The sequence below is a fragment of the Actinia tenebrosa genome, unplaced genomic scaffold (assembly GCF_029948245.1).
Source record: "Actinia tenebrosa isolate PJP-AT-01 unplaced genomic scaffold, QUT_ActTen_1.0 PGA_scaffold2__45_contigs__length_23673736, whole genome shotgun sequence".
Taxonomy (NCBI): domain Eukaryota; kingdom Metazoa; phylum Cnidaria; class Anthozoa; order Actiniaria; family Actiniidae; genus Actinia; species Actinia tenebrosa.
Window position 1 is genome coordinate 4926755 of NW_028292579.1, and position 27071 is coordinate 4953825.

General features: G+C 39.7%; 3 protein-coding genes and 1 long non-coding RNA gene across 6 annotated transcripts in view; 2 read left to right on the top strand and 2 right to left on the bottom strand.

The window, feature by feature from the left end:
- Positions 1-7137: 7137 nt before the first annotated feature.
- Positions 7138-27071, top strand: part of LOC148909049 (uncharacterized) — a 45613-nt gene continuing 25679 nt past the window's right edge. Inside the window, exons 1-2 of the mRNA XM_089034006.1 lie at positions 7138-7240; positions 7314-7519. Coding sequence (XP_088890132.1) covers positions 7471-7519 — 49 coding nt within the window. The 5' untranslated portion in view covers positions 7138-7240; positions 7314-7470. The remainder of the gene's footprint in view (positions 7241-7313; positions 7520-27071) is intronic.
- Positions 11723-15455, bottom strand: LOC148909050 (uncharacterized). 2 transcript variants are annotated; one of them, XM_089033826.1, is made up of 2 exons: positions 13852-15455; positions 11723-12396 (listed from the first exon to the last, which is right to left on the bottom strand). In XM_089033826.1, the coding sequence occupies exons 1-2, from the start codon at positions 15355-15357 to the stop codon at positions 12337-12339; spliced, it is 1566 nt and encodes a 521-aa protein (XP_088889952.1). In that variant the 5' UTR covers positions 15358-15455; the 3' UTR covers positions 11723-12336. The 2 variants fall into 2 exon arrangements, with proteins under 2 accessions (XP_088889952.1, XP_088889951.1); XM_089033825.1 differs by lacking the exon at positions 11723-12396 and having other exon boundaries at positions 12838-15453.
- LOC116292738 (uncharacterized) lies at positions 20508-26771 on the bottom strand. Of its 2 annotated transcripts, none has more exons than XM_089033827.1 (4): positions 26352-26771; positions 26173-26250; positions 25657-25686; positions 20508-21180 (listed from the first exon to the last, which is right to left on the bottom strand). In XM_089033827.1, the coding sequence occupies exons 1-4, from the start codon at positions 26692-26694 to the stop codon at positions 21020-21022; spliced, it is 612 nt and encodes a 203-aa protein (XP_088889953.1). In that variant the 5' UTR covers positions 26695-26771; the 3' UTR covers positions 20508-21019. The 2 variants fall into 2 exon arrangements, with proteins under 2 accessions (XP_088889953.1, XP_031555950.2); XM_031700090.2 differs by having other exon boundaries at positions 26173-26253; positions 26352-26769.
- On the top strand, positions 21049-25916 carry LOC148909051 (uncharacterized). The gene is made up of 2 exons (XR_016120409.1): positions 21049-21180; positions 25657-25916. It is a non-coding gene; the product is annotated as an uncharacterized LOC148909051 (long non-coding RNA).

Genomic DNA, 27071 nt, shown 5'->3' on the forward strand with positions numbered 1-27071 from the left:
GAATTCTGTATTCAGGCGGATGGGGTGATCGTCTTTTCGGAAGCAACAGAGTAGATCAATCATTCTCCAAAGAAAAGTGCGACCTGGCCAAACTACCTTAGAGGCATGATAGAGTACGCCAATCAGCGACTGAAGTTGTTTCTTGTGGCACCATTTGTAAGAAGACCAAGTTCTCAACAGTTCCAGGGTAGCAGCAAATTTGTCGGCAGGGAGACGCAGAGTTTCGGCCATTGTGTCAATTTCAATCCCTAAAACTACTAGGCAGGTGGATGGCCCTACACACTTGTCTGGGTGTAGGGGCAGACCTAGGTCAGCAGTAATGGATGTAGCGATAGCTAAATTGTTAGCACATAAAGCTGAATTAGGAGGTCCAGCTAGTACGAAATCATCTAAATAGTGGCGGATGTCAGGTATCCCATAGTTAGACTGAAGAATCCACTCCACTGCATTGGCGATTGAGTTAAAGATGAAGGGGGCTGATCGCAAACCAAAGGGAAGGACAAGGTCAACAAAGTACTTTGACCTCCATCTCATGCCCAAAAGATGTCGGTCAGATGGGTGAACTGGGACATTTCTGAAAGCACTTTCGATGTCGAACTTAGCCAGCATAGCCCCCTTACCCAGTTTGGAACCCATCTTAACTATATCGTCAATTCTAATGTATTGCAGTGAGCACTCCTCAGGGTCGATGCCATCATTAACACTGTGGCCAAATGGGGAGGACAGGTCAAAAATTAGATGCCATTTTTCTGGTTGACCTTTCTTTGGAATCACGCCAAAAACTGCTTACTTGAAGAGGAATAATGGGAGGGGATTCAAAGGGGCCAGCCGCCCGCCCCAATCTAACTTCCTTGTCTAAATACACATCAACGACTTGAGACTGCTGATATGCTGAAGCTTTGTTCTTCTTTGACGATTTCAACTTGACAGACGACTTAAAACCCAGTTGGAAACCATCTTTAATGCCATGCAGTATAAATTCTACCCATTGCCGATTGGGGTGATTCTGTAAGCCATGGGCGAATTTATCATAATTCAAAGAAGAAATTTCAGCAACTGAAGGGAGGGGAAGGCTGGTGCCTGAGCAAGATGGCGGAGGCAAATAAGCCGAAGACGCAGTTGATGAAGAAGGAGGCGACCCGGCCATGGATGTCCACGGCATAGATGAGCCAGTCTGGGCCAATTGGTTAGTACGGTTGGCCAGAGGCGTCGAAGAATCCTCGTTGTTCTCGGGCAAAGATCCAGAACCCGCCGATGACGAGGCAACGCCTGCCGCTAGTAAAGCCGAGTTGACCATGGCCGCCAAAGGTGCTTTTAAAGCTTCTACTACTGATGTAACCAACTCAGTAGACGGCGCAGTAGATGTAGGGACGCCATTACAAGCCGACTCAACCGAAACTGGAGGAGCCAGCGAAGAAGAACAAGAGGTAGGAACCATGCTGTCCAAGCTATTGCGTGTGTTACGGGGCATTTTTTATCGACCAAACAATTAACACGAGGACAAGGAACAATGGAAAGACGATCGTAAATAGACGTCTAAACGCTGGAAGAACCACTAACAATAAGGATTGAGAAAGGATGGCTTGAAAAAAAGGTGTATAAACCAGAAGCAAAACCGCGATATGAAGGCAATGGCTAACAGCAACTCAGCTACAGCAACCACGAGGCCTTAGGCAGCAACTGCGCATGTGCAAGTCTCACACCGCTGGCCAGCACTCCACTCCCAGTTAACTTTGCTTAAATTTAACCACATTTAATGGTTCCATCCCAATTAGTTAGTAGTAACCATTGCTATGTCCAAAATGCTCGAAGGTTTTGACAGAACATCTCAAAATTGCATTAATTGCATTATAACATACAATTATTGTTTGTTTTAGACTTTGAAATCTGTGAGCATCCTTGAGTAGGATATTCTTTTGCTTAAATAGGTATTTGAGGGGAAAACAAATGCATTTGTAACATAATTGGTAGAGTTGGAACCATGAATCACACATAAATATTATGCTATGAATATATTACTTTCATACAAGAGCTTTGTTTTGGAAAGCAAAGAATGTTGTGCATTATTTGGGTGACATTATAAAACCTGGAAAACCAATTCACTTTTTGAATAGCTTGCCAAGTTCTCAGTCTGGATACAGTAGCTCTCATACATAAAAGTAGGTAATTCATACTGCAACAAAAAATAACTCATATGACCTTTATCAATCCATGGAATTCATCCTGTTCCTTGTTGACATTAATGCACTTGCTTAAGCATGCCAGCCATTACCAAAGCACAGTTTAAGCAATAAAAATATCTCACTGCAAAAAGATAAAAAAGAAAAGATCAAAAATTCTGCATAATTTTAACAACACTGTCCCACTATCTTAAGCATCCTGACACATTTTAGTGACACCAGCCAACACAGCTTGAAAGACCCAGACCCAAACACAGACCCCCATTACGACAAAAATATATAACTCATTATTTATTGCATCACTGAATACACTCAATTGAAGAATCGTTGTCGGGTTCAGAAACATAGAACATAGAAGCTGAGACTGAAATGGCACATGGGAAATATGTTAATTAGATGCATTCTGTGACCGGCGACCCATGGTATCATCCACCGTTTTTAATACGCGTTTGGCATTCTAAACCGATTGCATGGATGGTGCAAATGAATAAATTATAATATAATTATGTCATTTCCCATATACCATTTCGGTCTCAGATTTCTGAACCTGACAACGATTCTTCAATTGAGTGTATACATGCATAAAAATATCCAACCACATCAGTGGCAGATTTTAAAAAGTGGGGTTCCAAAATGGCAGCCACAGAGAAAAGGCTGTCGTTATTGCCTTCGAAAAAGGGGTTCCAAAAACATTCTGCTAAGCATAAAGAACATGTTGATTGGCTTCACAACATATCAGAAGGGAGGTTACATCAACAACTGCAAATAACAATTTTATGTAAAAACATTTGGTGCTTTTGTAATGATATTACCCTGTGTGCACCCACTATAAGTGTAAGTAATTTCTCTCGCTTTTGCACTCAAATAAGCCTATATTTTTCACTCTCAAAGTGCACATCATATAATAAATAACAGGCATACTGTACTTAAAAAAACTAGAATATTTTGTGCATTTTGACAGTTTTGAGAATTTGTGTTAGACAGGGCAGATAACAGGAAAGAACAAGGTCACAAGCAACGTAGTGTGTATTCTTCCAGGTGGTAGTTTAGCCAACTTTTCTCTGAACAGCGAACACACGTGTGCAACAAAATGCTTTCAAACTAAGCGAAAAACCAAAGAACTCCATCAAAATAACACCTAGAAAGTAAGATATGGACGTCCTTTCAAAATATGGTGGATTTTAAAGTTCCTAGATATTGCTTACCGTGTCTAGAGGGCCATTTCGTCGACATTTCGCACCTTGGCTCGTCCGCCATCTTTTTCTTGTCGATATGAGACCGTAAAGCATGATGGGTTAAAGGTGCCCTGGAATGTTTGGAATGGCAGAGTTAGAAAAGGACTGCGGATCACATCAAATTGGATCCGTAAAGTTAGAAATGGAACAGGAGCTATTTTATAAAAGAAATAAAAAACTTGCTTGCTGTGCTGTGTGCCATTATAAAGCACTTTGGGACTGGCAGAACACTCGAGAAGTTTCCAGAAGCACTCCGCTACGCGTCTTGCTTCTGCTAACACTTCTCTCGTGTTCTGCCAACCCCCGCGTGCTTTATGACAGCACACAGCACGCGCGCGCGTTTTCTACTTCTTCACGAAGGCAGCCATGACACTTTTGCAGTGTTTTTTTTTTTTTTCGCGCAAAAAAGTCAATTCTGTCAAGAAAACTCATCTCTTTTTTCATCATATTAGTTGACCAGAAGACGAACTTAGTCGTATCTTATATTATGATGTTTAAAGCACTGGTTAATTAGGTTAAAATATTAGATTAAATAGGTATACACTGCAGTATTCTTGCTCATCTGGCTATGCACTCGTGTTCAGTCAAACATTTCGGCGCGTGCGCATGCAAAATTCCCTCCTGTTGTAGCATCTCCTCTTCTTCTTCTTTCTCCCTCTCCTCCCCCTTCCCCCACCGTCTTTGTGTCCTCGCCAAAGGAAGCCCAAGGAGCAAAAAGAGCCAAGGAGATGCCTGCGGAGGAGGCTAGGGGAAGCTAATTTCTTCTTTTCTTCATAAAGGAACTCAAGTTATTAAGTAGGGGGATCTAGGGAAGGGGTGCAGGGGGAGCGCACTCTCCCCATCCCAGATGAGCTGATAACTACTGCATTATTGGTGTTTCAGTTTGAAGCAAAGGAAGTACCCCGTCCTATAACGAAAATTCGTACAAGTTGAGTGTCAGATCTAACTACGCAAAAAAGGCTAAAGCAGTAGGTTGACTAGAAGGAATTTCCTTAGCCGGTGTGACTATCAGTCGGGATTCCTTACTCGGCCACTGTTCTTACCTTCTAGGTCTGTACCTCCATCGGCCAAGTACAACCCGAACTACAACCTTAGCCTTATTCACCACTAATCACAAGATTAAATACGTAGAAATAGCTAAATGGCTTGTCCTTATATAACCATGTTACGCTCATGTAATGACATCAACGAAGACCGCCTTGTTGTCCATTGTTTCAATCAGGTCGGACTTATGTGATGTTCGACGCTAGACCGGCTAAGCCTCATCTAATCTGAGATTCCATTTACATCGCCCGCGTATCTAGACAAGTTTAACCTTGGGTGGTTTCAAGGTTTAGGTTAATTTGAAAGAGGTTTGTAGAACGTAAACAGGAAACTATAAGTAGATCTCTAAGTCAAAACTTTCCTGCTATAGCTAGCCGAGGCGGTGAAAACAGTCTCGGTTACTAAACATTCTGGACTTGCAGAATCGGTAACAAAAGCACTTTACACAAGGTTACCGTGAAAGTTTAAGTGCACACACACCTAATGATATGCATGTTTTATTCATATCAATGACTTTCACGAATCGTACGGATATTGAGCCACACTGACGATCCGTATCCGTTCGACAGTATTGTACAAGATTGGACAACCATTAAATACGGTCATTTGAAAAAAGGATACTCTTAAATATGGTCAAGGATACCCTTAAATATGATCATTTGAAAAAAAGTATATTCTTAAATATGGTTAAGGATACCCTTAAATATGGTCAAGGATACCCTTAAACGCGGTCATTTGAAAAAAGGATACCCTTAAATATGGTCAAGGATACCCTTAAATATGGTCATTTGAAAAGAGGATTCTTGTAAATATGGTCAATCAATGGGAGAAGTTCGTTTAGTTAAGTCGTTAAGTTTACAGACCTTGTTAACTTTGTTGAGAAAGAACCTAGAATAGTTAGCAATCCGAGGTCAAATAGTTAAAGCAAGAAGCAGTTATCAATGTAAACTTGGTTCCAGTTCCAAAAATCAATGAAGGTAAGCAAATTCATAGGGCTAAAATCATGGTGACTCAGGTAGACCCGATGACCGGTTACCCAAAGGCAAAATGAAAATACCACTATACTGAAAAATTCCACTAATAGGAACTGTGTGTTCTGCAACGAGACGAATCGCACTTTGGAGTTCTGAAACGTCCTTAGACGTAAACCTTACAGAGAACGCAAAGCTTTATTGATACAGAAGAGACTATGTTTTGGTTTCTTATCCACCATGCAATAACCATATGCCATAAAGAACAGTGATCAGAAGTGCATGTTGAAGATGGACAGCAGCGGAATGAGACACCCCATTGTGCTGCACTCGAATTCTTGACAATCCTTCAAGGACAACAAAGCAGAGACAGATATTGTTAATAAAAGTCCAAGATCCAAACAACATGAAGCAAGGATAGCAGTTATCATAAGAGAAAATAATTGTTTTTACAGACTAACAAAATGAGACATCAGCCTCCAAATAACTTATCTTATGAAAAGGAAATAAAGAATTATAAATAGCTATATAAAAAATGTCAATATATTATTTAAGCACGGCTGCCGTCACGCACAAGCTTGATAATTGGTATGCATTGAATTCACAAGTAAACCTCTTAGCTCCTCCTATTAGCAATTGCCCTATTTCACTATGACGTCACTGCTTGTTTATGTGTGGGATAGAATCGCCAAATCCAATTGAAAATTCAACTAAATTTGCTCCTAGCGAAACAGTTTAATCTAAAATGGCCTGGTTTTCAGATATAATATGTGTTAGTATGTACTAAAAAATATTCTGAGCAATTGTTGGCTATGCTACTTCTCTTCGTGGAATGATACGGGATTTAGAACAATTTTCGGTTAGTTTGCGTTGATTTGACTCCGTCCGACGACCATGATCCTTTGCGTTTAAACAATAGATTGTAGACTCTTCCACAGTCTCGCTCGTCCGTTCCGTCCTTACCCTTAGAGACTGTAATGGTAAAATGACCGTAAGGACTTATGGGTCCCAAAAACTTGGACCCAGCGTGCTTTGGGAACCAAAATACTCGTCCACAGTCTCTCTCGTTTCAATATTTTCAAGATGGCGGCGAAAAAGATACTCTCATTTAGATACTATGCAATGATTCATGCACTATGCACGAACTTGAATGTTCTATTGTTACATACTTGTCACTTTAGCAAAGATTTATATTTCTTTATATTCTTTAAAATTAGTCATCACAAGCTTACCGAAAATCGAAAATTTTGCAATCGGAATGATTTCAGTGATTAATGACTCATTGTAAACATACCTAATTAATAAACATACCTAATGCAATATTTACAGCACAGGAAGCCCAATAATAAACGCTCAGAATTTGAAATTCCAAACCTTTTCACGGTTTCCGACGCCATATTGCTTGGGGGGGGGGGGGGGGGGGGGGGGCAAGATTACTAAGAAGCGACGGGGAAAGAGATACGTTTTTCGTTATATTTCCATTCTGAGGTAAATTTTCGAGACCAAACTTTTTCTGTAGATGGAGAATCTTCTGTTCAATGTTTTGTGACGTTTTGGAGCCGATCAAATCATTCTTGTCGAGGCAAGATTTTTTTACAACCTCGTTCCCAGGGCCCTCTCGGCCCGACTCCAAAACAAAATGGCGGTCGTCGGGGACCGCCATTTTGTTTTGGAGTCGGGCCGAGAGGGCCCTGGGAACGAGGTTGGATTTTTTTACCAGTATGATCGAGTCGCAAAACTCGCAAAACCCAAAGCCTCCGTCTCCATTAGAACCAGTGTTATGCTGGCTCCATCGGCTCAAAAACAGCGGGTAAGTTATACCGTTTCTAGATTTGTCGCTTTTTTCTTTAGATAGTAACGTTTTGTATCGCGATTATCTCTAGATTTCGAACAAGCAAAAGTAACAGAAGATGATGTTAAATGATTAGATGATTAAAGTTCTGAAACCGAACAAAGACTATAAAAGAGGCAGCATAACTGTCTCATGAAATCCAAAACGATCCAAATATCGTCTGGAGATCAGGAAAGCCTGATTATACTATGGCTAACTATCAATACCTTCTTGGGAAAACACAGAACCATAAACCAGGTAAGAAAACTAGGCTGAGCACGTCGCGTCCGAGGTGTTTTGAAATCTCGAGGCACTTTAACATAAATTGTCTTTCTAAAGTGGAATGGTATAAAGATAAGTACGTAGATCTTATTATTATTTTTATTTCAATTCGTGTCTTTTTTGACTACAAAACAGGTGCATGTTATGTCATTGCCACCATCTTGGTTGACGATAACAAAGCATTCCCCATTAGCTTGTCTTTAGATCAATCAAGATGGCGGCTGTTTCATTGGTATTCATATCTCAAGGGATTTTGAGTCACATGGTTTGCACGCTCTATTGTACATTAAGCTATATGTGTTTGGCGCGTTTAGTGACGTCACTCTTGATGGCGTAGCGTATCTGTAATAGACAACGAAACCCCTTTTTATTGGATTATTTGTTTTTAGTTCCTGTTTGATGTTTGTGTTTGATTTGTAATCTGATTCTTTAGCGTCCCCACGCGCATATAAAAGTAATTTAGCATCGTTCTATAATAGTTAGTTTTTCCTAGTTTTCCTAGTGTTTTGAGTGTATTATTGCGTGCGTTAAATTCAAAAGAAGCGTAGCCCTTGGCAAACGGGACCGATATGTAAGTACAATTTTATTAGTTTTCTTAATTAGCAAAGTTTCATAACCCATTTAGTGTATATACAAACATTGATCTGTTTTAATAGAAATCGAATCTAGAGTACCTTTTAGCCCTTCACAGTGGTAGCTTTAATTTGATTCAAGATTATATAGTGATTTTAAGTGCTTCATGAAATGTATTCAAATATTTAGTAAGTTTCGCTCTCGTATTGTATTTGCAGTTTACGATCATTCTACATTAAATCACGAAAGAGATTAGAACCTTGCTCTCCGTGGTACTATTGTATTGATCAGTAAAGTATCCCCGAAAGCTTTTCAGTCCCTACCACATGATCTGGTCCCGAAATTCGAGACATGTCATCCTGGTAGTTACAGTATCATCCCTGTTGACACGAGTAAAAAACGTCTGCCCATGCTCTGAATCCGCGTGCAAATTAGTAAAAATATGTGAATTGGACTTTGCAAACATGCCTTATAAATTGGACTTCACAAAATGCCAAAACTGAGTGTCCGTGCTTGAAACCTAAGGCTAATTCTTTCATATCGTGTTTATTGATACAGTTTTTTGGTCTGACAAAAGTATACTCTCGAACTTTATTGTATACTTGGGAAAAACAAACATTCATTTTCTTACTCAAACTCTTCCAAATTCTTTTAGAAAACGTGCTGAAATGCACGCATGCGCAAACGTTTTTCTCTAGCGTCATCCCTGCACAGGGGCTCGAGGGGGGCCACTTATCTTTCATTGTTTACGAAATTGTTTTGTCGCTCCGCCATCTTGTTTTCTATTATTTACCGCTGTACATAATATGAATAAACTTGAGCCCGTCAGATACCGCGCACGCTAGCTGTGCTGTGCCTTAGCTTATTACAGTGGATGATTACGTAAATCCAGTGGGGTAAATCTATCAATATTGAAAGGGAAGAAACTTCAGTCACGTGATGTTTTAATGTGCACTGCAAGTCATTGGTGACACTGGAAACGAAAAGGGAAATTGTACTGTCGAAATAATTCTTCACCCCTACCCGGTAAGGTGCAACGTTCGCCTTATCATTGTGTTTCTCAACCAATCACCAGCGTGTAAAATGTAATTATCACAAAAGCAGAATTCAAGGGAAAAACCATCGAAAAAACAGCCGGCTTTTTGAAAATTTAAGTTTTTTGCCGCCGGTTTTGGTCATATGTTTACGTACACGACAGAAAGCTTGTTCAGGCAAAAAGAAAACATTCTGTTCAGGTAAGTCAATGAATCTTTCATGTCAGATGTTATCAGTAGCAATTTTATCGATCGTTTATTGAAATCAACAAACTTCATCCTACGTCGTGTGCCATTTTATTATTCTAGGTAAAAAAGTCATGATGAACTCAAAAAGAAAGAAAGGTTAAATGGCATTTTTAGATTCAGGACTTCAGCAAAATGTAAATAATTCGTTCGTAAAAACCGGCGAAAGAGCAGAAATTTATCTTCAAACAAGGATACGGTAAGAGCTTTGAAGTTTTGAAGTTTGTCTATCTTGAGTGTGAAAACAAATGACTAAACGGAAATTTCTTCACAGGCTGTTTTCTTACTTCTGTGTGGAAGAAAATTTTTCTCATTTTCTATCTCTGGCTGCCATTAAAGAAGTAGTAAATGCAGACATCAAAGAAAATCATTTTTTGAGAGACGTTGAACTAGGGACTATTATAAGACAAGTTTTCCCGTCAGTCTCTCGAAAACAAAGACGTTTAAATGGAAAACAAACATGGGTCTATAACCTCAAGAAGACTGAAGCAGATGCCAACTGCACGAACAAAATATTGTCTTGGACAGAAATATGTAATGTAAACATCCCTGGATGGATAAAGACCACGAATACTAGTGATCTGTGTGAATGGGTACTCCTAGAGGCATTTACAACTTGCAACGACAGTAGGGTTATGCGAGAGCTTCGTATTCTCGGTTTTCACGTGACGTCACGAGCGGATTAAAACTTAGTGTCCGCCATATTGGTGCACAGGAAGCTCATTAGCATATGTCAAATCACACACGTGCGCTTATGTTTTGATTCGAATTATGCGATGTCCGAGGATTTACTCGTCGATATTTCAAAAAACGAAACCCAAGAACAGAAAAGAATTGAAGATACCTCTTCAATTGTCTTATCTGAATACGCCAAAAAGCTTGAAAATCACATTCGAACGAGATATTTAAAAAAAATCGAAGGTATTGGAGTCGACCCCGCGTGTTTACAAGGCGAGAAGTTAGATGCAGAATGTCTGCCACCGATCGAAGCCACCGATCTTCTCTCTTATCTTGTGCTGGAAACCAGCTTCTATACTTTAAGGCAGTTCAAGGCTTTCAAGAGTCTAGAGAGTTACAATCAAATGGTATCGGGCTTCATAACGAGCGTTCAAGGAAAAGCCATTGGAAATAAGTTCGTGGTGTTAGGAAAAGTTCGTCATTCGCAGCGAATGAATGAACCGCCAATACCAATTTGGATTATCGCTAATGGAGAAGGAACGATAATATCTGCCCACTGCCTTGGTTGCAAAGCAGGTCTAGCAGAGTGCTGCTCTCATGTAGGGAGCGTACTGTTCTATATTGAGGCGTGGAATCGTATACATGGAAAGTTGGCCTGCACAGAAGTGAAATGTACGTGGCTACTCCCAACTTACGTAAACGAAGTACCGTACGCTCAAGTTGAAGACATCAATTTTAAATCAGCTCGAAAGTTGAAAGATGAATTAGACGTTAAAATTGATGGTGTACAACCTTCGACTAGCACTCCGGTAGGGAAAACGAAGTCCGTCCCAAATGTCACCCCTACAGAAACGGATATGAAAACCTTCTTTGCAAAACTAAATGAGAGCCAAAAAAAGCCTGTCATTCTTTCTCTAGTGGCTCCTTATGCTGATCAATTTGTACTAAAAAGTCGGCGTGTTCTAACGATACCATCCCTTTACAATCATGAGAATCTGAAGCTGAACTACCCAGAGCTGTTACAAAAGTGCTGCAAAGTCGAACTATCTCTTTCTGATTCCGAGATAGAATTAATAGAACAGGAAACAAGGGATCAATCAAAAGGAACTGCGTTTTTTAAACATAGAGCTGGTCGTGTTGGGGCTTCAATGAGTTATTCTGTTGCCAATACAAATCCTGACCAACCATCTATCTCACTTATTAAAAACATTTGCTATCCACAGTTGTTTAGTGTGCAATCTAAAGCAATCAATCATGGAATCAAAAATGAAGGCAAAGCCATAGAGACTTACAACCATCTCATGTCTGCAAACCACAAAGATTTTGTACTGATAAAGTGTGGAGTTTTCATTGATAAGCAACATCCCTGGATGCATGCAACACCTGATTTCCTCTGTTCCTGCTCCTGTTGTGGTGATGGGTGTGGAGAAGTAAAGTGCCCTTACATTATTGAAAACTGGGACTTTGAAAGTTATGTGCTTAAGAAAAGTTCTTGCCTAGAGAAAGTGAATGGAATATTTCGACTAAAGAGAAAGCACCAGTATTATTACCAAGTGCAGCAACAATTGTCTATAACTGGTCGCCAATTTTGTGACTTTGTCGTGTGTGCATTCAGCGAAAACAAACTTCAAGTCTTCATTGAAAGAATTCTCCCAGAAACAAGTCACTGGGAAGCTATCGTTCCCAAAGTTACAAAAGTATGGCAGACATGCATACTACCTGAGATTCTTGCTCGATGGTATACAAGAAAACAGCACTTACCTGAAATAAAACCAGCAAACAAGTCCTCTGGTATTTGTTACTGTGGAATGCCTTCTCAAGGAAGAACTATTCACTGCAGTAACCCAAAGTGCCTAATAAAGGAATTTCACCAGACATGTTTGCATTTATCAGATTCAGTCCCTGATGTTTGGTACTGTCCTAACTGCCGCTTGCTAGCAGAATTTCAATGCAAAAAGCCAAGAAAAGCATCAAAGCCAAGTTCTACTAAGTGCACACATAATGATCAAGCTTTGAAACTGGACAGTATTTGTGTATGTGGCTCATCACCAATGATGAATGAAAGGCTTCTCAAATGTCACAGTGAAAATTGCCAAAATGGAAAGTTTTTCCATCTCCAGTGTCTGGACTATAAAAGAATGCCTAACAATAGTCAAACTACGTGGGTGTGCAGCAATTGCAAGGTGTCTCAAGCAGCCAAAGTAACTGCATCTAGTTCTATTGGTCCTACCACTTGTTCTTCTTCTTCAAAAGCCAACACTGTTAGTGCTGCATCAACAAGCCAATTAAAATGTGAAAACAGTATTCCACAAATGCAAGCAGCTAAATTGGACAAAAAGGAAAGTACAATCATTGGTAATAATGCTAGTGCTGTATCTACTAGTTATTCATCAATTATTGATTCCAGTGATGATGAATCGGATGTCAAAATAACACAAGTGACTAAAGGGGTTTTAGACAAGAGGGCTTCCCTTGGTAGCCTCAATGACAGTCATTTTGACATCATTAATTCACCTACTGGATGGCTGGACTGTACAATAATTCAGAAAGCACAAGTACATCTACAGAAAGTCAATCCTCTGATAGAGAGCTTTCAAAAAACAACCCTTGGCCCCATTAGGAACTTTGATGTTGTCACTTCAGAATTTGTTCAAATATTACATACAGGACATATGCACTGGGTCTGTATAAGCTCTATTGGATGTAGACCAGGCATGGTCAACCTTTATGATAGTCTCTACCATGATATCATTGCCAAAGAGGTTGAAGAACAGGTAGAGAGTTTAATGGCAGACAGCTATGTAGGCATAGAAAATGTAACAGTCCAGCAACAACTGAATGGGAGTGACTGTGGAATCTTTGCCATAGCATTTGCTACGTGTCTGGTTTATGGTTTCAGCCCACGAGACTTTACATTTGACATACCCAAAATGCGCCCACATCTGGCTCAGTGTTTGGAAATTGGTAAAATTACAATGTTTCCATCAGTTTAGAATATGTGTTTAGAACACGCTAGTGTTCACTAGCCATCATCTACTCTTTATTTGAAACAGTAATGTTGTTTTAGAAGAGCAAATGCATTAATACCATGAAAGAAATACAAAGTTGTTAATAATCATAGAAGCTATTTAGCAAATAACAGTTGGTTTCGATCCACTAGAATATTCATTACACAAAAACATATCTATACACCTATTTCATTTAAGAAAGGTTGTCATCGCTAAAGGAGAAAGGTGATAGGTTATTCATAGTTCCAACAATCACTTGTTTTTTTTTTGTTTTTTTTTAATGAGTTTTGAGATATCCAGTGTTGTTTGTAGCCTGAAAGAACTTTAAAGGCTTTGATTATTTGCGTTTATTTTCATATATTACACCTTCGAATCGACTATTGCCTTTGGCAGTGACAACTGTTTTTTTGAAATAGGTGATACAAAAGACCACTATATTCTATTGTGCTTTAAATGCAACAAAATAGTAGTAAATTTGAGAATTAATAATAAACAATTAAGATACACTAGTTTTCATCAGCAATGTCCAAAAATAAAATAGCTACTCTGACAGGAACAAAGCAGAAAAATATTTCTTGTGTCACCAATACATTATGACATTTTGAATACAAGAATATCCTGGTATTTCATTTTTATCTTTATAAATAAATTCAAATTCTTAAATTTTGGTAATAATTAGTATGTTTATAATCTAGTCAAATGGAATGATTGGTGGACAAAGGTTAACAAGACCAGAACACACCCTTAAAATGATATCAATGACTGGTACCTGTTCCTTATTGCTCATGAGAAAGTCAGTGCTCAGTGTCCCTTTCAGAATTGTGTACTTGCACCTCAGCAAACCGATTACCCTCTCCACATGAATTCTGACATTTGCAATTCCTCGGGTGTTCTCAACATCGATGGGGTCCAGCTGGCTCTTCCCCTTAGTAAACGCTGGTATAACAAGCTCTGCTCTCTTGAATGCCACACTTTCATGAACTGTAAATCCCCTGTCGGCCATTACTAGATCACCAGGCACAAGTTTATTTAAAATACCACAGTTTTCAGTGAGGAGCTTATCAGATGTTCTGCCACCCCAGGCCTTTGATACAAAGGAAATGGTGCCTTGTGGAGTGATTCCAATTAATACCTTTACAGTGTTGTGGTGTTTGTAGGAGCTGAAGGTCTGGGCTCTTGCCAGCAGGTTGGTAGGCCTTTCTATGAAGACCTCAAAACAATCAATAATCACTGTTGTCTTCTTTCCAAACGAAAACTCGAAGCATTGAGGCATTGTTCTCCATAGTTCATCCCGCTCAGGCCAATATATTAGTTGAGAGAGTCGTATGTCCATGATTGTTATCCAGGTAAAAAATATCCTGGAGACAGTTGGTGCAGACACTTCAAAACGGTATGCAAGATCCAAGTATGGCACATTAAGTCGGAGTTTCATCAAGACCATGACAAGTTCCTGGAACTTCGTTAAGCTCAACGACTTTCTTGCCACATGAGGGGCTACATGTTCATATACAGCTTGTAAAATAGTAGCTGAAGGCAATCCAGTGTAAAATAGTACCTTCCCATCTTCCAGCATATCTTCGCGATCGAAAGGGGCTTTCTTTGGCTGAGAAAACATATAATCTAACTCCTCAGTTTGTGTGCTTGACTCGGTCATTTCTGGATTAACTTCGTTTGTTTGTGTGCTAGAGTCAGTGATCTTACAAAGTTCCTCCAGCTTCGAAGTAATCCCGTCCAATAAATCGCCATCTTGGCAGTGCAACTTTGATTTATCACTCGCTGATTGAAGGTCATTTGCGATCTGGCTGATTTCCTCAGTTAAAGAAGGAGAGTCAAAAGAAATATTGTCGATTGTAGCGCCTTCTTCATCCAGTTTCGCTACCTTTGCAGCTGACTCGAACAATGCTCTTTCCTGTTGTCTCTTCCTTCTCACTTTTGCACGTTCACTTCGCGCGGCTTGAAGATCGGAGTTTTTCTCACTTACTACTGTTTTGTTGTGTCCCAAATTTAATGTAGGCACCCAATCGACGTTAAACTTATCCCAATTGGCAGCAGGTTTTCCAGAAACGAAGTGACGGCTGCAAATTCTCCCACTGTTGATGATTTCTTCGGATAACCCAACCCTACTAATGGCGGCCAACCACTTTCTACGTCGTTCAATCGACAGCTCTTCTGCCTCCTCTCCTTGACTTTTTCTAACCGATGGAACACGAAAGAGGGAAATTCCCTTATCACGAACACTCCTGGTATGACAATTTACCATTAAACAAAGAACCATTATAGAAAATGTGCTGAAAATATTGACTTTTAGTCGCTCGATTGTGATGAATCTCTTTTGTTTACACTATGTTGTGCACCAATATGGCGGTTAGCAACCGTTGTCATGCACCAAGTCACGTGGGTGAAAACCGAGAATAGACAGGGACTTAAAATGCTCTCTAACCATTTTGAATAGGCCAGTACGTCAAGATATTTTAGGGCTAAACTATATAAATCATACAGAGTCACAACTGTGCTTCCTATTCAATTATTTCGCCTCAGTTGATGTATGCAAGGGGTTCAAAGTAAGTAGCAATAAAGACAGTCACGATGCCAGCAGGAACGTTATCGGTAAGACAGAGGTTTGGTCTCAGCGGTGCCCTATCCAGGATGGTGGACTGTGGCATAGGTCAAACAATTGTGCTCTTATACTTCCTTGTGATGGTCAAAACATAAAACGATCCTTCGTGTGTTCTGTTTGTGAGAGATTGAAAATAAATTGTTCAAGACCCCTTTTTGGTGACAATCAACAAACAAACATTATTGATTTCTCAAGCAGAAAGGGGGAAAGTTTTATGTCTTCGGAAGAACTACTGGAAAAGCTACAATATGAGAAAAGGCGGAGAAGAAATGCAGAATGTCATGAAGTTAGACTGCGAAACAAAATTACGCAAGGGATGAAAGAATTCAATAAAGAGGACGACAGCGATTTCAATATTCTCTTCAAACGAGTAGATAAAAGTAGCCTAAGTGAAGAAATGTTACTGTTTTGGGAGGAACAAGCTAAAGCAATTATGCAGAAGGACAACAGAGGACGAAGATGGCATCCAAAGTAAGTGTTTCATCCTTAATAAATCAATGTGAGCCTGATCTCCTGCATGCCACCCCTTAGCTGAATACTTCGCAGCCCCCTCATCTCCCGGGAGGGGGGGGGGGGGGGGGTACTCCCCTATATTTGCTTTACAGGTATGTGCCGCCCTATAGGGTATGGTTTTTCGGCTTTTGGGTCTGGGGTATGGTATCATTTTTTGACATTTTGTCTGGGATAGGGTATCATTTTAGTCTGGTATAGGGTCAACGATTTGGTCGTTTTTGTATGGCGAATAGGCTACGCTTTCTGCCGACACAAAAACATTAAAAATGTTAGTAAATATGATTGCAATCGATTGTAAAACCGTATTTTTCATCTTTTAGTCTGGGATAGGGTGTACATTTCTTAGTTTTAGTCTGCGGTAGGGATGTAAAATCAAAATTTTAGGTCTGGGATAGGGTCAGGGTTTTGAGGTCCTGGCGGCACACCCCTACCCAAGTTGGGGTGGTAGTACCCCCTGCCCCCCCCTCCCCCCCCGGGCTCATCTCTCACATGACTATAATTGAAAGGTGCATTAAAAGCCGAAACCCGAGTTGCAGCCTCCCTTAAGCCTATATAAATCTAGCTGGAAGTTACGTTTATAGTGTCATGTCGAAATTGATTGATATGTCTAACATATTAACTGTATATTTCAGGGTTATAAGAATGTCTCTCTCAATATGGAATAGGAGTCCAGAAGCTTACCATGAACTGAGAGAATCTGGAATGATGAAACTTCCATCTGGATGGCTACTTCAGATGTATAAGAACTCATGTAGTCAAAAGGCTGGACTTAACAATGATGTTGGAAAATGGATGGCACATGAGGCCTCAAAGCAAACTATTGGTAGAGGGAAGGGAAGGTGGAATAATTCTGGATGAAATGTCGATTCAGGTATGTATGCATGTTCATAATGTCTTAAGGCTGTGTTCATAATGTATGGCAGAGGAGGGGGGGGGGGGGCAGGTGAAATTAATGGGGAGTCGGGAAAATTTTGGTAGGAAAAAGGGGGAAATGGGAAAATTTTTATCAGAAAAATGGGGGGCATGCACAATTTTTGAAAGAAGCTACAAGTCTTGCTTAGGGGGGAACATATTTTTTTTGCATGACTTTATAGGGGGGTGTTAAGAATTATTCTGGACATTAAAAATTTTCACCTGCCTCCCCCTTTGCCATACATTATGAATGCAGCCTAAACAATCATAAACAATAAGATCTGACTAGCAGGGGCGACTTTTTTATAAATTGCTCTGGGGACGTGACTCAACTACTCTTTTGCTCTCATATTTAATTACTAATTGATATACTTTTGTAATCGCCCACATTATTATATTCATAAATTATTAATATATTATAGGAGGATTTGCAGATGAAAAGTGTTGATGGAGTATGGAAGCTAGTTGGCTTAGTAGAACTTGGGGATGAGTACAACAACATATATTATATAATTATATAAACCATAGACATTAAATTAATTTAGAATTAATAATAGGAAAACAATAAAGAATTTGACAAATAATGGTCATGCATGACCTGACCTCTAATAAATTTGACTCCCCCTCACATACACCGATATACTGCACACTCATTATATATTACACAGCAATTTGGTGTTATGATAAATTTTGATACACCTGGTGATTGATGTACTAAGTTCAAAACATCTTTTTTTAAATTTCTCCCTTTCTTTACAATTAATATAGTGAGTGCCAGGGTGGCCCTCATCTTATATGTAGTAACATCTCTTTCTATAAAAACATGCATGTCATTTGCAATAATTGCAGTCATTACATTTTAATGAATTTATTTTAAATTTTCTTCATTTATAGAAGATGATATAGCAGAGGTTGCAACTCATGTTATGCAGTTTGTATTTCTGGGAAATACAGGATTTCGCTTTCCTTTTGCACATTTTCCAACTAGAGAGGCTGACCCAGCATCAATATATGTTAATTTTTGGAAAGCAGTTGGTTGGTTGGATCTGTATGGATTTAATGCTACATTCTGTTGCTGTGATGGTGGACAAGCCAACAGGTCATTCATTCAAATGCACTTTAAAGGAAAAGATGCTATTGAAGATAATTTTACAACAGTCAATCCTTACACCAGAAAGCCTATGGTATTCATACTTGATCCATCTGTAAGTATATCAACTATTTCAAAGAATAAAATTACTATATTACAGTATTTAATACTGTAAATATTCAATCTGCTGTATGTCCCCTTCCCTTTTCTACCCTTTTTAATCTAAATTAAATTGCTCTTTAAATATAGAAGTGTATTATAAGTTAATTTTAAAATATCAAATTGTTAATGATAATTTGTTTTACTTTCTAGTATAACTTTAAAAAGATAAGGAACAATTTGGAAAAGAGTCGCATTGGAGGAGTGAGACTGCTGACTGTAGGGTGTGACCACATTGAGTGGGCACACTTGTATCAAGCTTATAGATGGGATCAAAACAGTAATTCTCTCAAGATTCATGAAGAACTGACTGAAGATCACTTTAATTTAGGATATGCAACAAGGATGCGTAATCATCTTGCTGAGCAAGTGCTTTCAAAAAAGATGCTCTATCTTTTACAGGTAAAATGCATGTGTGGTCCCAAAAAATATATCCATTACCCTATAGCTACCACGTATGCTAGAATTCCTAAATTTCTTCCATGCAATTATTACAATTTCCTTGCATCACTTTAAAAGAACAGCTCAAATTGAAGGACATAACAATGGGTTTCTAATTGATTTTCCATGAGGTTGAAATTCATTCATGTTGACCTCCAAATTGAGCTCCTTTGATCGATGTTGATATGTGTCATATGGGTTTTATAATAGACATTCATTAGTCAACTTAATTTAATTCTTAGATTTTATAATTCATAATTCTTAATTATGAACAGAAATCTTTGAATGAAAGAATTTTGGGCTCATATAATTGAATCTAATGCTAGCAATATTGTGTACGTTAATTGCTGTCATTACTTTGGTTTAATTTATAGTCATACAGAAAGCACGTGTGAGAAAATGGGAAGACCGGCTACTTTTCTGGACAAGACTATAGAATTTATTTCTTTAACAAGCAAATTAATAGAGACATTTTCAGATAGGCGACCCATTACGTCCATGAATGATCACAGAATAGCTTTAAACCAAGAATCATATACATGGCTAAGAAATTGGGAAGATGATGCAGCAGCTCACACCGAGCTCAAAAAACCTGTCCAATCCAAACGAATGCTATCAGAAAAACTACGGTTTGATCTTGCTTCAATGTTATTGGGGTTCAATGCACTTTGCAGGATTACACTAGCAAGAAATCCAGGGAGTTCATTATTTCCATTCTGTTAGAAACATAGAATCGAGGCTCCTCCGTCTTTGATTATTTGCATGTTAATTCTGATTTGCCACACCATATTTACTCAATTACGTCACGAGCTATGCCACGTGTAATACCGACAGGAAATGTTAGCTTCGTGCCCAGTTTTAGTCATTAGTTAGTCAGATCGTCCACGCTAGAGTCGTATATTTGGAAGCCAAGAAGTAGTTAAAGTTACCCCCTGGCCCTTTAGAGTGCAAGCGGGAACAGATGTGTAAGTACAGTAATTAGCTTTACACCTTGTCTAAGCCCAGCCTCGGGCATAATAGCCTTTTAGTTACTTTATGAGACCCGTCTATGGTTTATACCGTGTTTAGTCAAGCACACGGCAACACCCTGAGATTTCTATTGCTTAGTAAGCATTCAATTTACAAAGCTAGGCCTATATCTGTATTTATACATTTAAATCTGTACCTTTAAGTCTAAAGCCTTTATTGATCTCATTATCGCTAGTATATTTTTTACGTCGCTTGCAGTGGCACACCCTAAGGCATAACCATAATCGCATCATTTATATTAATACTACATAAGAGTTTCTAGTAGCTATTTGACTGCTATGTTATCATAAAAACTATTAGTATCATTTGTACTTGTACCTTTAGTTTCTTAGTTTTCTAGAATTTGTCATACCAAAACTATGATCGGAACGCATGTTGTTCCTCATGCGTGATTCTATTATCTTGTAATCCTATTATTTAGTAATTAGTTCATTGATTGTATTGTTTTCAGTTTACGTTTGAATATCGTCAATTAAAATCACCATCAATCACAGCCGATTTTCCGTGGTTCCTGACCTATTCAATCAGTAAAGCTCCCCCGCACACTGAGCTTGCCGCGACAAGTTGTTTAGCTTGCTCTTCAACATTCGCCGTAAGCCTAGCGCAACACATTCAGGACTAATTCAGACATAGTTGAAAATGTGTTTTGTCAACAACGTGGACATAATGGACAAAACTTTAATCCACCATATGCACAATATGGACCCACAATGAATAGTATACTTCTGGGTCAGACAACTTCTACCTCAAGTAGCAATACTGGAAATGTTGAAAGTTTCCCTTTTTATAAACATGGAGTATTAAAAAAGAAATATGTTAGGTGCTAGATAGATTAAAGCAGATTATTTTTATAAGTTGGAAACAAAAACATTACAGCTTTTTGCTGTAGTACTGCATGCATGTATATAAAATATATGCATTGAACACAATCATGTCATTATTTTCTTTTGTACATGTATAAGGTACTGATATTTTTTATTGGATCACTTAAAAACAGTAGTAGAAAGTTGATAATTTCAATGTTATTGTAGTTACCGTACAACTACATGCAGTACAATTATGACTCCAACTCATACAATTCTGCTTTAATGTAAATGTGTGAATTCTAAATATCAACTTGAATTGGTCTGTGTGCATGATCATGAGGCCATATCATTACTCATCAATTATTCTTGTTCATGCCTGATGACGACTCTCATGCCAGTTTACTATAGCTTTTAGGGTTGTACCGAATGCAACAGATCTTTGATATGCCATAGCCATAGCTCTGGAATTTTCTTGATCTTCTCTGAGTAATAATTCCTCTTCTTTAGAAGCTTTGAATCTTTTTCTCTTGGGTTGTGTTATGAGACATGAGGCAATATTATTGGGTTCTATCTTGGGTTTATTCCTTGTAATTCTTAACAACAGAACTCTCGCATCTATTCGCACGTGTTCTCTTGTATGCCTCTAATGCGCATGCTCAACGCTCCTGAATATGCATATCATTACATCCCTCTTTCTCTTATAATAATGAACAGTAACAGTATAACTTAAAATGTTCCACGAATGCTGCTTCTTAATGTTCTTGCCTCTTTGGTTCAACATTCTTCGAATCCGTAACGAATTGGTGGTCGTACAGTTCGCCCACTCCTTGTGATGTTGTGACCCTCTTGAGGAGTTGTGACGTTCTCGTTTGGTGAATACTGCTGGGAATGGTTATCCTCGAGCTTGGACGGAAGAGGTGCTTCTCTTATGTGGTGGCGATTGCGTCTCAGGTCTCTTCCTTCAGACGTTGTTACCGTGTATGATCGAGGAAGACTCGGAATGTTTTCTTTTACTACAGCAGGTGTCCACTTGAGGGTGGTAGGTTCCTGAATGTTGACGTGTTGACCAGCGTGGAGCTCTGGAAGCGGTCTGGACCCCCTGTCATAATAATGTTTCTGTTGTTGCTGTCTATGTTGAAGCCTTTCGATTATTTCGTCACTCGTGTTATCTCTTTGGATCTTTCTTGGAAGGTTGTCTTGTATGGGTCGTCCAAGGAGAAGTTCAGCCGGTGTCGGCAATTTGTTGCCTATGGGTGTGGTTCTCAGACAAAGCAGTGCCATGTACGGGTCAGTCTTGGCCTGTTGTGCTTTCTTGAGGGTGGCCTTTACGATCTTCACTTGTGACTCTATGAATCCGTTGCTTTGCGGAAAATTAGGGGAACTTGTGATATGTCGAAATCCGTATTCCTCTGCAAAATCTCTGAAGGATTGACCATCGTACTGGGGCCCATTGTCAGATCTCACGACTCGGGGAATACCTTGCTCGCTGAAGATCTGTTTTAGGAGTAAGACTACTGTCCTACTGGTGCTTTGTCCCTTTGGTATCTTCCTGACAAAATTGTACTTTGAGTAGTAGTCAGCTATCAGGAGGTAGTCTGACCCGTCAAGTTGGAATAAATCTGTTCCAACTGTATGCCACGCTCTAGGTGGAGTTTCGGCTGGGTTTAATGGTTCCTTTCGTTGGCTGTCCTGTAACTCCTGGCATGTGACACATGACTTTGTTACCTCCTCAATGTCCTTGTTCATACCCCTCCAGTAGACGGAGGCTCTTGCGTGGAGTCTAGTCTTTTCTGTGCCTTGATGGGGCTCATGGAGTTTCCTCAGGATGTCGGCTTGCATTTCTTTTGGTATAATGATGCGGTGACTTTTCAGCAGGACTCCTTCTTCGATGGCTATTTCGTCTCTATATGACCAATAGTCCCTTATTATCTGTGGCACTTGTTCTTTCTTTTGGGGCCATCCGACATAAACCTGTTCCTTGAGTGCAATCAGTTCAGCATCAGAGGTGGTGTTCTTCGCAATTCTCTCTATGAAGGACTCGCTGAACTGCGGGATGATCTGGTGAATTTCTACATTAAGATCGGGGATTGGTCCTTTCTCTTCTGGAGATAGTCTGGAAAATGCGTCAGCAAGCTCCATCTCTCTGCCCGGTTTGTATCGTATGGTTATGTTGTAGGGCTGCAGTCTGAGTAGCATTCGTTGAAGTCTTGGAGGAGCGGCCATTAGGTGTTTTAGGTGGATACTCTCCAATGGCTTATGATCTGTCTGGACGGTTACGCTGCGACCATAGATGTATGTGTGAAATCGTTCACAGCCATAAACAACTGCTAACAGTTCTCGTTCGATATTTGCATATCTGGATTCTGTGTCCGTAAGAGCTTTGCTGGCAAAAGCAACAGGTTTGTTGTCTTGGAGGAGAACAGCCCCGATGCCTTTTAGCGACGCATCGACCTGTAAGGTTGTTTCTTTTGCAGTGTTGAAGTAGGTCAGGGTTGTCTCGTCACTGATGCTATCTTTTACGTTATCGAAAGACGCTTGGTGTGAAGAGCTCCACTTGAATTCGTTCTTTTCTTTGAGGAGTTCTCGCAGAGGCGCTGTGTGGCTGCTCAGGTTTGGGATGAATGGGCCCATGTAGTTAGCAAGACCTAAGAAGGTTTGTAACTCTTGTCTGTTGCATGGTGGTTTCATCTGCTTAATTGCTGAGACTTTATCTGGATCTGGGCGGACTCCTTCTTGGCCACAAATGATGCCGTAGAATTTGATTTCCTTTTGCTTGATCACGCATTTGTCGGGGTTTAGTTTGAGTCCTGTTTCTCTGCATCGCTGGATCATTCCGTACATGTTGTTGTCGTGGTCTTCTTCTGTTTTTCCGAAGACGACGATATCATCTGCAATTCCTACCACACCTGGACATCCTTCAAAGGTCTGATCGATTTTCGTCTGAAACACATCCTGTGACATCTTCAAACCAAAGGGCATTCTATTGAACCTGTATCGCCCGAAGGGAGAATTAAAGGTAGTTAGATAGCTGGACGCCTTATCTATGACAATGTTCCAATATCCACATTTGGCATCAACGATGGAGAATGTCTTTGCTCCGCTCAGCTTGGGTAGTAACTCCTCCAATGTTGGGGTAACATGGTGTTCTCGTAAGATAGCTCTGTTCAAGTCTTTTGGATCTAGGCATATTCGTAGTCGACCGTTGCTTTTACGCCGGTAGACCAAACTATTCGCCCATACTGTTGGTTCTCCTTCCTTGATTTTGGTGATGATTTTGTTCTTTTCCATTTCTTCTAGCTCTGCTTTGATGTCATCTTTCATACTTAGTGGTACCTTTCTTGGTGGATGGACTACTGGTGGTATAGTGGGGTCTAGTATGATCTTATATTCTCCTTCGAATTTTCCGATTCCATCGAAGCACTCTGGAAATTGCTGGACCAGGTCTTTCTTGTCTGCGATGGGCTTTTTGTCTGTGACGTGGTCTTGAACTTGTTTGCTGATTCCGTAGTTGAATTTGATGAGGTTGAGCTTCTGGCATGTTGGTAGGCCGATTATTGCATTTCCAGGGGCATCTGTAACGTAGAAGGTTGCTCTTGTTTCTTTGTTCTTGAATTTACATGGAATTTTCACAGTACCATAGTGATGAATTCTTGTTCCCCCGTATGCTGTTAAGATTGTTTTTGATTTTCCGAGGACTCCTCCTTTAGGCAATTGGGTGTGGTTATCGATGTTCTCAGGAAACATTTGACGATATAGTCTGATTGGCAAGATGTTCCCTTGAGCCCCTGTGTCAACTTTGGCTCTGAGTTTCGTCTGAAGCTGCTTTTGCTGGGGTAGTTCCACGTCGACTGTCACAAATATCGACTGCTTGGATGATGCGTCCTCAGCAATGTGATTTATGTCTAATTTAATGGACAGGAATGTCAGGGAGTCGAACTGGTCCTGGTCTTCATCGTGGCTTTCAATTTGGCTTACTTGTTTTTTCTGTCTGCAGACCTGTGCGAAGTGGTTCAGTTTGTTACAGTAATGGCAAAACTGTCCTTTTGCCGGGCATCTTTCTGATCTGTTATGGGCTCCTCCACAATTGTAGCATTTCGTGCTTTGGTATTCTTGTGGTGCGCGTCTGTAGTTTTCCTGGGATCCCTGTGGTTTCACGCCTTGCTGGGCTTGGGGTTCCTGTGTTTTCGGACGCCATCTTGGATTCTGTGGATTTTGACCGATGGAATTTCTTGCTTGTTGGCGTACGACGTGCATTTGTACAGGAATATCTTCTTGAATTCCGCTTGCCATCGTTTCCAACTCTTTCCTTGAGGATTCGTGCGATTTCGCGATGCTGATGGCTTTTTGCAGAGTTAGCTTGGCGCCTTCGTCGAAAAGTTTCTCTCTTATTTTTTCTACTCGTGTGCCGATGACGATCCTATCGCGGAGCATTTCGTTTTCTTCTTTAAATTCGCAATCTTTGGCTAGCTTTTGAATGTCAGTAATAAATTCTTCTATTGGCTCGCCTGGTTTTTGGACCCGTTTATGGAATTTGTATCTTGCAAATACTGGGTTGGATTGGGGACTGACATGTTGTTCGAATCGATCATAATATGTCTGAAGTTTACCTTTATCTTCCTCTGTGATGTCTGACCATGTGTTGAAGATGTCCCTGCCCTTTTGGCCTGCCCATATTAGCAGATAGCTGCATTTCTCTGCTTCATTTCTTGGTTTGAGTGGGCCAGTGAACATTAATTCGGCATGTTGTTTGAAACGTCGCCACTCTTCTCGGAGGTTTTCGCCATCCCAGCGCATCGTTGGGATTTCAACTCCACTTAAAGCCATCTTGGGGAGTTTTCTCAGACTTCTGACACCATGTTATGAGACATGAGGCAATATTATTGGGTTCTATCTTGGGTTTATTCCTTGTAATTCTTAACAACAGAACTCTCGCATCTATTCGCACGTGTTCTCTTGTATGCCTCTAATGCGCATGCTCAACGCTCCTGAATATGCATATCATTACAGGTTGTTGATCTAGTACTTCATTATTATTACCTGAAAATGATAAATGTCATTGTCAGTATTTACTTGTACCTTAAATGCAAAATGCTGATGTACAACAACTACGAAAAATAGTCAGAATAATTAAATTAGAAATTTATAAATAAAGCAGGCACATTTAACCAATGATGCTTGCTGACTGGACTAAACCGTTATTTCAGAAGTTCCCACAGGTTGTTGGTTTGACATTGCATCATTATTAAAAACTTAAATAAATTGTAGAATTATTATTTATATTACATGTAACTAATATAATCTCCCATGTGCATAAGATAGAGGATATTACATGGGCGTGCGGAGATACAAATTTACTATATATACTACATAGTGCAGTGGAGGTTAGTTTTTGAAGTGTCATTTTTTTGACAAGCATCCGGCCTGCCCTATCAAATATGGGAAATCCCTTCTCCCTCTCTTGTAAATTATTTATTTCCTTGTTGAGATTTGATCAACAAAGTGTAATTAAAATGAAGCTTTTACCTTGAGCTGATGAACTCGATTGGGCATGGGAGATTTCAAGATGATCTTCCAAATGGTTTATTGATATTTCAGGGTTTCCTGCTGGGAAATATACAATAACAATGAAAAAAATTAATAGTCAGAGCAATAAAATGAAAATCATAATATTGATATACAACTTTCATATACCAAAAATCTACCTTGATAATGCCCGGATGGTGAAGATACAGACTGTACATCTCTTTCTCCTTCCAATTCTGTAATTTTGCCAGGCTTAGGCATTCCATTTAATTGCTTAATTTGATTACCTAACAACGTACTCAGCTTTTCCTTGTTGTCGCTTGATTTGAATGGTATTTCATATCCTTGGCATAAGATCTGAAGCTCACTTTTTAGGTAGACCCTTGATGCCAATATTCCTGGATTTTTCAATAGCAATGACTGTAGGCGTACATGAGAATCAGCCTTGGATTCACTTGTATCAAGTTGTATAGATTGTATTGTGACTTTGCTATCAAGGGAAGCTTTCTTGTTTGCTTTCATTTGCACTCTTTTACGATGAGCCTCGGTCTTTTTTACTTGATGTTCCTTCGTGAAGTCTCTTAAAAATCAGGAGCACCCGACGGGCAAGTTTATGGTTTTGTATTTAAATTGACCTAGAACGTTTATAAGTGTTTATCTCTTTCATTTTTGAGTGAAAAAAAATTTCGCTGGGAGAGAGTTACCCTCTCCGCACTCCCAGCAAGACCGTGATTATATTAGTCAGCCAGCAATATCAAATGTTTAGTGGTTGCCAGCCAGCAGCGAAATGAGAGAAGGATGATTTTGCCAGCCAGGACTCGTTCGTGCAATGTGTTTGAGCCAGCCAGCATCTTAATCGCTATATTTCCGCTAGAAAATATAGGGTATTCAATGGAGTA